Source organism: Hemicordylus capensis, chromosome 1 (genome assembly GCF_027244095.1).
Source record: "Hemicordylus capensis ecotype Gifberg chromosome 1, rHemCap1.1.pri, whole genome shotgun sequence".
NCBI classification, from domain to species: domain Eukaryota; kingdom Metazoa; phylum Chordata; class Lepidosauria; order Squamata; family Cordylidae; genus Hemicordylus; species Hemicordylus capensis.
Window position 1 is genome coordinate 111,955,895 of NC_069657.1, and position 12,736 is coordinate 111,968,630.

Sequence of the window (12,736 nt, forward strand, 5' to 3'; positions counted from 1 at the left end):
AGCTGGTCTCATTCGCGATCAAACTGGCCCAGTTTGTGGTGGACCGGTTTGCTGTTGAAAGGATCGTGCACATCCTATCTAGTTTATCTGTATTGCTAGGATCTGTGGCCTTCTGTAGTCCTAGTTAGGAAAAACAATGAAGTTTTCTTGTATCTGATTTCATGAAAACGTCTTTGCAGGATGAGAACAGGGAAAAGCGCGTGTGTGTGTGTGTGTGTGTTGGAATCCCAGCAGAAGGGAAATGCCTTGAATGGAATTGGATTATAACCACATTCGATGGGATATCAATCTTGTACTTCTTTTTCTGCAAGGTCCTCTGAAAAAAAAGAAAAAAAGAAAATGAATTTTTGCTTTTGAAGGTTTACCTCTTGACGTGCTACCTGCAGTAACTTAATAATTTGTAACCTGTGTTTTTGCAAGTGATAAACCTTGGTACCACTGACATGCCAATGCATTAAATCTTATTATTGTGTTATTTAACAATAAACAGAGGGGTGTTTTTTTTTAGAGAAGTTAACAACTCCTACAATTTATCTTTGTTTTGAACAGTCCTTGGATTATTTTTGCTTAATACTACAGGTGTTCAGTTTGCATGGGGAATAAATCCTGAGTCAAAATAAGATAGGTTTTTGGCAGGTTACGTGCTCGCCAAACAAAAGTGGTTATACACAACACTTTACTTGGTTGAGATCCTGCTGCTAGTGAGGCTGAAGAGCATGTTAATTCCTAACATTCTGTAAAAGTTATGTACCTGAACTTAGTTTTCATGCTTTTTGATGTATGAATCATTTGAGAAGTACCTTAAGCTGAAGGTTTTTTTAAAATCCTAGAATAATAAGAATTTATTTATTGTATATACTCCTCTTGCATACCACAAAGGCTCCAGTTTTATTTATTTATTGGCCATTTTCCATCCCAAGGCCTCCAAAGTGGTATCTAGTATTAAAAACATCACAATAAAACAATCAACAAAGACATTTATACATGTTCAAAACAAAAGGAGAGCAGCAAACCCTCCTGCCCCAACAGGAGGAGCACAAATATTGGAACAGCAACCACAGGGAAAATCTACTCCAGCCCAGAGACCCAGCAAGCAATATAGTTGTAACTAAGCATTGAAATGCCTATCTTGTATGGGCCAAGTGAGCATGCCAGGAGACAGAGTACCAAATATTGTGCATAACCACTGAGAAAATGATGTCACAAATCACCAGTGGCAGAATCAGACTTAAATAAAGGATCAGCACTTGCATGACTTTATTGGGCATATATCAATATCCCAAGGCACTGCTGATGAATCTTGACATTTTAGGTTGAAAGGTACCTTGAAGGTCTTCAAGTCCGACCCATATTCAGTGTAGGAGATCTCTACAACATCAATATTCATATCAATTCAAATATGCCCAAAATATTTTAAGCTTTGCAACAGAAATACATACATTGCACAATACATATGTTGCTAAAGCTGATTTAACTTGAGCTGGTTTGGGTGAGATTAGGAGAGGTTCACTCTGAGACTTTCCAGATTACTGAGGGAGGAGCAGGATAGTTTCTGGTTCTGATGACAACAATGGCTCATTGGGCTTGAATATTGGGCTTGCCTTCTATGGCAGTGACTTGCAAATCTTTGAGAACATTTATAATCTGTGATGCTCCATTTGTACTGGGCTCATCTTTCCAAAGTCAAGGTGCTCTCATGAAGGGCTGTGGAGTGAGTTTTATTTGGAAAAGAGGAATGCCTTTTCAATAGGGAATGGCTTGCTTGGAATGACATGGTCTTGATATGTGGCAGCAGTATTTCAGTGACGGGTAGTGGTGGTCGGGGCTAGAAATCCCTGCCAGCCATGCTCCTTATTCCCCTTTCAAAGTGGTGGGCTGGATGAATATTCTGGGTGTGTACATATGGGTAGGATGGGACAAAATGAATCTTGTTCTGTAGAACAGAAACTGGACCTATCCTGAAGGGAATGTGCTGCGTCCTCTTGTCTGTTTCTCCCACTAGAGTGTGACCAAGAGATGGCTTTTATGTACATGGCTATAGCAAGTTTCACTTGGCTAGGTCACAGCAGCTGATGCAAGTTTTGTTAATGCAGCAACTAATGAGTAGAACAGAAACAACTGAAAAATCCAGGCCACATCCAGCACCCATTTCCTTGGAGTTTCCTTGGAGTAGCTTAGGAAAAGTTTGTAGAGCTTCTCAAATTGCTCAGTGAAATAACTGGGATAGATGACCATGAGACTCTGGATGATGATGAGTGTGAACCAGCATCCGGGATAGCTGCAAGAGATGGGAACAGATTTTCAAGGTCACAGGCAGCTAAAGTGCATTGGGATCCTTCTGATTTTGTGCCCATTCCTTAGTTGGTCTATTAATGAATAAAAACACTTTCACTGAATGAATCACTCACATTTTATGGACAGGAACATTTGTTTACCCTAAAACCTTTGGGAATTATTTTAATAAATATTGATGGCCTGGAGAAAAAGTGGATCACCTGGGCATTTTACACACAACAAGCTGTACTGTGAGTTTACTGCATAGCTTTACTGTGAGTTCAAAGTTGCCCCGAAAAACTGATGCAAAAAGTGGATCCCCCCCATATATAAATCGGACTACACTCTTACAATGAAAAACCCGAATCATGTGTGCTCCCTGATAGCTTGCAGGGATTTCAGGGTAAATCTGGCCAATATGTAAATCTGGCCAAATGAACACCCTCCATTCCAGAGTAAATGTGAGCTAAAAGCTGTGTGAAAAACACCCAGGTGTGGTTTTGTTACTTATGGACCAGGATTTTTACAACTGAAAATGTTTATGCCACATTGCATAGGGCATTGCAGCTCTCTATGAATTTATTGATACAGTACTCTAAGGAAATGGAATTAGAATCAATAATCTTGAGCAAGATGTGTGAGAAATTCAGATGAATACAATTTTTTCCATGTGCTTTTTTCAGGTTGAAATTCTGGAACAATCAAACAATGTGACAGTTGGTTACTATGTAACTCAGGAGAGACTGGTTTTCATACCTTCTGTGGTTATTGACATGCTAATTGCTTATGGTGTTAGTAATGCCACTTTGGATATCAAGCAACACGTGCCAAATCTTCATTCTGTTGCTGTGTTAGCCTTGCCATGGAACCCACTGCCAGCATACCACTTTCAGCTAAAAACAGGCAAGTCATGAACGGACATCTCTGCAGTGACAAAACTGTAGCTTACTGTCAGCTCAGTCACGAATTCCAATGCCTGATGTGATGTGCAGCATACCACAGATGTGTCTGTACCACCTACACTGTTGCAGGAGTCTAAACAATGGTAGCGCTGTTGCACAACAATGCTCTTGTGCCAATAAGTAAAATTGCTTAATTGTGCTTCTGTGCACAATTTCCAATGGTCATAGCATTGCACAAGCACAATCCTGCAAGGGCATTGTTGCGCAACAGCACCACCACTGTTTTAGACTCCTGCAGCAGTGTAGGTGGCGCAGAACTGCCTGTGGTATGCTGCTCATCATGTCAGCAATTGATAAGAAATGCAGATGAATATTTTCATTTGTGAAATTCAGTTTTTTGTTTAATTCTTGTTGTAAGGGCCACAACAACAGTGTAAATATTGTTTGGGCTCAAAGCACATAAATATTTATGGGTATTGCTGAACTGACAAAATCTTGGTTGATGAGTTTTAGTCGATTGAGTCAGATGCATTTATATCAATCATAATGTTCACATTGAGAAATCTAACTGATTAATTTGTTCAAAATCATAGCCCTCAAAATAATGTTGGACTTTTTAAAAAAAGAAAGCAAAGTGTATATTCTCAATATTATTGTTCATTCCCTGTCATTAGGGCAATTATTCAGGAATTTCTCTTGCTGTGCATTTGCATACTTTCCTTTCATTTCAAAGCGACTTGAATGGGACATGTTCCCGTTTACATATGTGTGATGTCTATAATCCAAAACATGTATGTTAAGTAGTTAAGACAGGTGGATTTATTAGGGCTCGGTCTTCTAGTTCTGCTGGTAAACTTGGACCTTCATGTTATATTTTACTACAGAGCAATAGAAGAGACGAACAGTCACTATATGATGTAGGAAAAATAGCATATTATATCTAAAGCTCTTTCTGATGACTTATGAACAAAACTTCATCTAGTTAGTGGATCATCACATTCCACTAAGGTAGATATGTTGGGGGCAGATTTTGCAGCCAGAGATACTGCAATATATTGCAAAAGCCTTTTTGAATATATTAATTCATAAGGTATGGGAATTCCTGAGTTAAATTTGTGTTGGAATTACTACAGTTTACTATAACGAATGAAGACAAGTGATAAGCCACACACCACTTAGCATCAAATGGATGATCTCCTTTCTCTTCTCTGTGAGAAAGTGTTCCCACTTTGCATTAGATTTTGAATTCTTGGGGATAATTATTAATTTTCTTTGGTAAATAATGCAAGGTGTACATGGGAAATGTGTTCTATAAACAGAACACATGATGGACAGACACATGCCAGCAAATTATGATTAAATGTCCTTCCAAGCATACATGCCTTGTGTTTATTGACAGCCAGTCCTCCTTCATGCTTTATTGTGTCTGCTGGGAGAGACTATATATACTTGTCAAATGCTCATATTGTGGGCTTCTCGTGTAAAATGCAAATTGACCCTCCAAGATTATGTCTTGGATTAGGAGGGCCTGTGTATCTGGAGTTCTGGATCATGACCTGACCCTGTTCGATTTTTCCTTGGCTTGAGGAAGTTCCAGGTACTCTGGGCAGAACTGCACTGGGGGTGATCTGTGGGCCACTACAGGCAATACATTCCCTGCCCACATGATTTGAAATGCGGTGTGCTGATAGAGTGATGCCCATAGTGGCGGTATCTGCAGCCAGCACCCTCCCAGTGCATCCCTATCATGCATGTGTGGGTGCTGGTAATATGAATGGAAGCTCTACACATGACCGAGGTGCGTGGCTGGTCTCCTTTCTAATCACATGGGCAGGGAATGTGTCAACTGTGCCAGTTCTATATCTGTAAGTGTATTGGAAGTGTAAGTATTGGAATCACTCATTAATCTAAAGAAGCAATTCCTATGACTGAAAATGAAATTTATGAAATAGCATTTGTATGCACATCTGAGCACAATTAGAACAACTGCTTGATTTTCTATCTGATCTCCCCAATTGCTGAATTATGCACACATCACCCCTGGTCCCTCACAGAAGCAGCTACTCCCACCACTTACCTCTGTGCAGAGAAGTTCTGAGTGGGGTGGTTTGTAAGGCTCTTAAAGGGAAGAGGAGTTGCAGTATATGTCTCAGTGATGTCTTGGAAGATGCACAGGAATGCAATGGGGAGTGACCCATGTGCCTTCCTGCATACTTTCCAAGAATTATTTGGGACTTCTTCCTAGCATCCTCCCTTCTGCTGTGCACAGGATCACACTGCATAGAGGTCAATGGTGGCCTTCGCTGCCTCCATGTGAAGCTGTTTGATGTGCACATTAGTCACCTTCTACCCTTTGAAGCTGAATCTTTGCACAGGCCTACTAAAGAGTATTATCATTTTCTTGAATACCTCTATATTCTATCCATCCATCCAGTGCTGTTGAAAGAGCAAGTGTTTTATATGAGTATCATTAATTTAATGATATATGTTGGCCAGTATATTGTGATGAATTATGAGTCATTTAGAAAGGGGAAATAAATAAATATATTGATTAAACACACTGGCTATTTTTCATCTAGAACTGCAGTTTGTGGGGCAATCAGAAAATATACAGTCATGTAGTTTTGTTCAGACTATGGAACAAAGATTGCAGAAAGCATTTCAGGATGCTGAGAGAAAAGTCTTGAACACCAGTAACAAGTTAACTGTTCAGGTAAAGTCCTTAACTTTATTAGTCACAAATGATAATTCTTTGCAGTACTTGCTTTAGCAGTGTTGTCATTGTAATAGGATGGTCAATATAAACATATTTTATATTTACTATGTGTAGAGGTCCGTGATTTGTTGTGGATGCATCTGTTTTCATTGCTGTGTAGGAAAACCTAAAATTCAGGCAAATGTAAATCTCTTTTTAATCAGATGAGAAAAATAAATAAATATAGTCCTTATAGATCATGCTCATTTTATATATAATGTAAATGAAAGAGTGCTGATTTTGCTTACTGACCAGAAAAAAAAAAATTAAAGGCCAAAAAGCACATTATTTATTTATTTATTTATTAAAAATTTCTTGTATACCGCCTCCTCCCAAGACTAGGTGGTGAACAACAAAAATACCAATAACAACAACAACAACAACAAATTAAAAGGCAAAAGCCTGGCGAAAAAGGTAGGTCTTAAGAAGGGCCTTAAAAGCAACTAAGGAGGGGGCTGAATGAATCTGGAGGGGAAGAGTGTTCCAAAGAAGAGGGGTGGCCACAGAGAAGGCCCTCCTACGGGCCCAGGCACATTAGTAAATAAAACCGTACATATTGGCCTCAATCAAAATATAATTGAATGTAGATGTGGTTTCCAACACAGCATGAGATGTTGGAAAGTATATGGAAGCTTGGTTTCATGCACACAATCTTTTATGAATTGGGCAATTTATTCTTAAAAAAAATTATATGAGAATAAAGCAAAACAATAAACTGTTGTTGGTTTATCACAAATGTCTGTTGAAATCAATGTGTCCTTATCAGCTCTCCGCTTTGATATTCCACTTCCTCTGGACTCAGCAGAATAATTGCATTACTTTGTCCAAAGATTTTATCTCTGTAGAAAGTACTGGCAGTTCAGGTAAGTGGCTGAAAGAGTTTTTGGAAGTTATTATGAATCTTTCTTAACCATCTCCTGTACGACAGACAAGCACAATTCGTGAGCTGCTAAGTGAAACACTGCCCACTAACGATTTATTGTGGTTTTCCGGATGCTTGGCAACCCACCTGTTTTTACATTCTTTTTGCCAGGCAGCAAAAACAAGATTCATGAAGGCCCAGATGGTTTGCCGTACTTGGCTGTGGGTTGCATTTGGCTTGGTAGTAGCAGGCCTGCAGTCTACAATGGATTGTGCACAAAAAGATTCAAGTGGTTTAGAGAGCAAATTGCTTTCAAATACTACAGCATAAAAATAATGGGGAAGATGGACAGTAAATATTTGTACCATTCCATAAAGGGATGAGATGGAGTAATGGGATGAGATGGAGTAATTACCATGTAATTAAGTAATATTTTAAAGTTAAAATACTTTAGAATATTTAGATTGTGAGTCTGTGCGCAGGAATCTGTATACTTTTATTTATGTACAATACCTAGTGTATATTAGGCATTTTTTCCAATAACAATGATGTTGAAGAAGAGTAATCATTGCTCTTTTGCTTTTCCTATGAACATGAAAAAATAAAGATGGAATCCTTGTCTGCCCTAGATATTTGCTGCAGGTCAGTGCAATTTGAATGCACGTGCATTTGACCTGCATAAGCTGCTCTGTAGCCATCTGGGAATCTGTGTGGGCATGACATTATTTGTTCAAAATGGCACTAGTGTGAAGACAGGCACACTTCCCCACTCCAACTTACTGCACCTCAGAAATCTGTGTTGATGGAAGTCCCCTACATGGAATATTGTGACTCACCCATGCATGGAACATGTCATGTTTTTTTTTTAACCTCTCCTCTCCTCTATCACTTCCTCCTCAACTCTGCTCAGTTTAAAAGATGACATCTGCAAGATTTCTCCCTTCCATTCTTATACTTGGCACAACGGTCCAAATTTGATAGACAAACCTAATTGAAGGGGAGCAACAGTAAAAGCAGATGGGATCACAATGTATTGAATGTTCATGCTAAAAAGGAAAGGAAACTAGTACAGGGGTGGAATCCAATCATACTCATGCATACCTACAGATACCCCAAATACCTCTGAAGAATGCAACATTATATGGATATAGGATGTGCTTCCAAAATGGGAAGTAGCACATGACAAGTGTGTTGGAAGAAATCTGCACAGACCATTCCAGCTAGAAGCAAAACAGAAGAATCTTTAGTGCTTGTTTAGAAAAGAGTTTCCTATGCTCCTGGTTTTGGTGTGTTAGAGTGAGGATGATATAGCCCATGCTTGCCCTGTGCGTGTTGTTGGCAGCCAGTTAGTGAACTGGTTAAACCCAGTGTAACAAATGTCCAAATCTGGATTGTGTAGATTATGAATACTCAAGCAGCAGGTCTTCATATGAAAGCTTCCTGGAGGGCCCTTTCTGTTTCTAAGGTGGAACTCTTCTATTCTTCCTGCCTGTTTCCTATATGAAGTTGGATAGTGTAGCCAAGGAATTATAACACCCACAAGCATGTGCGTTTTTTACAATGACAGCATGATTAACGTTTTCCTTTGTTATCGTTTGCACTAGTGTAATAATATATGGAAAAAATAATGTCGAAATGCAGCTTCTGCTGTTTCTTTACTTTGATTTTGTTTCAGATTCTCAATACATCAAATGTTTCTCAGGCTGTCACTCTGTTTTATGTGGTGAGAAATGAAAGCACAGTCTTAAATGGCACAGTGTCAAGCAACCTTCTTAATCATCTTTCAGCAGAACTGGTGGGATTCTATCTCACATACCCACCTTTGACCATTGCAGAAGGTAAGCCTTCAAGTTTATGGAATTCTTTTTATTTGCTATTCATTGTGAGTGGCATGTTGAAGCACTTCATTTCCCCACTGCTTTAAATGTTTCTTCTATGTAATGAATGGTACCTCCATCTATCTAGCCAACCATCCTTTTTAAAAAGAGACCCAGACCAGAATTAAAATCCACCTATGAAGGAAAGCAGTGTGAAAGCAGTATGAATATGGCTCATCTATTTATAAAGTGGACTTCAAAGGCATTTTACAAACATTACCATTCATCAAATGGCTTCCTCTATTGTTGAGCTGGCAATGGCCAAGAGCTTTATTAAAGCAGGCAGTGAATACATTAAAAATCTGGCATGGTGATCTGAAATGTCATGGTGAGCTATTTTAAGACACAATCCTGCATCTGCTTCCACAAATGAAATGTATGGAAAGTAAAAATAAAAGTGAAAGTGAAAATATATTGCATGAAATATCAGGTTAGGGCAAGAGAAACTAGAATGAGTTTTGCATTTTTAATACTCTCCTTAACCAAAATAAAATGTCCTTGGTGAATTAATGAAAGGCCATAGGGTGGAGCCTAAAAAGCACATATCTTGTTCTGTTTACACAGCAGGACTTTTACTTTCAGTGGTCATATTCATATTCTTGGATCCATTCCAAATAGCAAAGTGCATTTGAAATTTTTAGACATTTCAAAAGCACTTTTAAGCATTGCAGCGTGGATATACATGAGAAAGTACACTCAAAGACAAATGTCAAATGTCTTTCTTGACATACCCAATGTTTTAGGTGTACCTAAAGGATTGAGGACATCATGTGTACAAATGATTATTTTGCAATGATGTTGATGAGATGCTGAATATTTTCTTTTCTTCCTGTTATAAGAATTCAAGTTGGGTAACAGCAGTTTGATACAAGAGAAAAACAGAGCGTGTTCTCTCTCCCTCTCCCTCTCCCTCTCTCCTCCCTCTCCCTCCCTCCCTGGCCACTGGTACTATTTGTGTGGTGGAGGACAGGACACACCCTCTAGAACAGGGATTCTCAACGTCGGGTCTCCAGATGTTATTGGACTTCAACTCCCATAATCCCCAACTAAAGGCCACTGGGGCTGGGGATTATGGGAGCTGAAGTCCAGTAACATCTGGGGACCCAACGTTGAGAATCCCTGCTCTAGAACCATACATCTAAAGTAATGCGTGAAACAGATTCTCTACACAGAGGCCTAATTATGCTATTTTTTGACCTTGGTGTAAGGAGATGCCTGTGCCAAATGCATGCTAGTAATGTGGGCAGAAGGTGTGCCTGCTCCTCCACACAAAGCCACAGATAGCTAATCGGGTAAGGCTCTTCATCTCTTTCTTCAAAGGTTTTGAATTGAAGCAGAAAAATTACTTGGGATAACAAAGAAGAGAGCACAAATAGCAAGAATGAGTTTTTTAAAAGACTTGGGGAAGGACTGTAGCTCAATAGAAGAGCATCTGCTTTGCATACAGAAGCTCTCATGTTCAATCCTTGCCATCCCCAGGCGGAGCTGGGAAATACCCACCTGAAACCCTGGAGAGCCACTTGCAGACAGTTTAGCCATTACTGGACCAGACGGACCAATTGTCTGACTTGGTATAAGACAACTTCCCATGTAACCCATGTAAGGGTGGCTTAAAATTTTTATTAACATTATTTCTTATTTATATAGCACCGTCCAAGTTCAGCGTAACAGTATTGGTCCCTGTGCTAAGGGGCTTACAACATAGATATCAGCTTAGGGGAAACAGTAAAGGAATGGGAGGGAAGTGGAGGCAGGAGCCATCTGGGGATGAATTTAAAATGCTTCTGGTACACATAGTTACAAGAGGGAGTGGGAGTGAAAGTGGCATGTCAAAGGTTTCACAGAAAAAGTGGAATTTTAAGAAGGAATTTGAAGGAAGCAGGAGAGGAGGCATCTTATTTTAAGATGAAAAATTATCTTAACCCCTCCCCCACCACCTTGTGGAAACATGCAGCTAGGACCACTTTCACCTGCTTACAATCTGGTCTGCAGTAAAAGTAGCTTGTGTGATGGGGCAAATAGTGCTCCTGTAGGATGAAATAAATCCTACTGACTGCTAGTTGGTCTGTCAAATGACTCTATTTCCAGGACTTATGGCTTACAATAACATCTTGCACCCTCTAATGTGCAGTGAAAAAAATGATGAAGTGTATTGTGAAGCAAATGCTAAACCACCTTTAGAAAAATAGCTGTTCATGTTCCTGCTTTGATTTCCCTACCCTCACTAGTTAACAGTTATATGAAACATTCCCCTGAAGTGTTCTTGTGTGAATAACTGTAAATCAGTCTATCTCTCAGTGTTCAAAGAGGTCTTTAGTTGAACCAGACAGTGATGGATGTGTATGCAGGAGCACCTGTGCTTAACTTGTAAAATGAGAGATGCCGGGGTTAAAACCTGTCTCCAAACTAGAGTCTGACCTATAATCCCAACTGCACAAGGACTGGCAAAGTTAATCAGCAGGGGATACGAAACACTCACCAACTAGTGGGCATAAGGAAGAATTTCCTAACTATTGCATAAAGTGGGAATCATGCACCCTGATACAGAACACTCTCCAGAACTCTGGCTTAGAGCTGGAACACGTGTTGTGGCTTCTACAAGGGAAATCATTCTTGCATTGGCTGTAACATATAGAAATACTCCCAGTTAAGTAGTCTGGAGACAAATTGTGAGTATTTCTCCATCTATAAATACTCACAATTAAGAAGTCAAATAATTTCTTCTTTTTTGTACCAACTACTGTAGGTTATACCTGGAGATAATATGCCATGGGACACTGGCTTGGATGGCAACTTGCATTGTTCAGATTGGCTGACAAAGTAACTAGCACTATACTCTTGTTTCAGGAGAGTGGGCACTGTGACCCTCAGGGACATATTTTCAAGTTGCACAAAGCTTTTTCAGGGAAGGGGAGTTTGTGTTTGTTGGAACACACACACACACACACACACACACACACACACACACACACACACACACACTCTAAAGCAAGAAACCTCAGAAGCACTTGTGCTACATAGAGGCTTTCTTAGTCAGGACCTCAGCTACTGTTCTGCTGAAGAGCTGTTCTCTTAGCAAGTGTTCCTGTCTTCACAGAATGAGTTGAAGTTTTGCATGGTTGCTATGCTGTCTGGGAAACCTGCAGAATACCCAATGTTTGTTGTTTCTCTTCTATAAATGTTTACCTTGGAAAATTGTCTGGGACCTCGTGACATGATACTGTAATCGTTTTAATTTATCAGTGGAATATTCAGAGCATTTCAAAATGTGTCCCTTCCCAGTAGGCTTTAGTGACTCCTTCAGAGCCCTGCATTCAGAATACCAAGCAAAGCAGAGAGAGATATTTCATTTTTTGAAACAGCAGAATGTTCCAGAGCTTTTCTTGAACATGTGGATCTCATCATCAGTTACTCTGATATATCCTTGATTCATGAGTTACATCAAATGTGAGGATTCAGAAGTACAAATAATTTGCACTTCTGATTTCATTATTTTAAATGACATCTGAATTGATGCTTACTTCTCACAGATCCTGTAAAAAACAAACCTGATTAATGATTTATCTGGGAGCAATGAATCTACTAAATAAGAGAGAACCTCTTACAGGCAATAGCTTGGATTTGTGATACTCGAGACTCAACTTCCTTCTCTGATTACTATGTGGCCTTGGACAAATCAATGGGCTGTTTTAAATAACCATCTGCCTGATCTTAATCACCTGCCTAATCATCTGCTTGTGTGTGGTGGGCTGTTCTATCTCTTGGTCTGCCATGTGGGTGTTACGTTTGCATAGGGGCTATACATGTAAAATCTAGTATGTGTAGGCCTGAAATGTGTGGTCGGTTCTCTGATTATTTGTGCAATATCAATCATGAGGTTCAAGTGTACACAGGGCCAGCCCATCCACTAGGCAAACTAGGTGGGCACCAAGTGGGAAGAGGTGCCAACAGCCCACCAAGCTGAAAATATCATAGTCTACCTGCCCACCACTGGCTGCGCAGCCCTGCCAAGGCACAATTTGCAATTCCCATCAGTACATAGAAAGCATGGGTCAGAGTCTGGACG

The 12,736-nt window shown here is 39.7% G+C and overlaps 1 protein-coding gene across 5 annotated transcripts in view; it reads left to right on the forward strand.

Moving 5' to 3' along the window:
• KIAA1549L (KIAA1549 like) overlaps window positions 1-12,736 on the forward strand; it is a 278,328-nt gene that overhangs the window by 156,338 nt on the left and 109,254 nt on the right. For all 5 annotated transcript variants that reach the window (XM_053306233.1, XM_053306238.1, XM_053306252.1 and 2 more), the window contains 3 exons: window positions 2,958-3,177; window positions 5,756-5,889; window positions 8,469-8,631. In XM_053306233.1, the coding sequence (XP_053162208.1) occupies window positions 2,958-3,177; window positions 5,756-5,889; window positions 8,469-8,631 (517 nt within the window). The remainder of the gene's footprint in view (window positions 1-2,957; window positions 3,178-5,755; window positions 5,890-8,468; window positions 8,632-12,736) is intronic.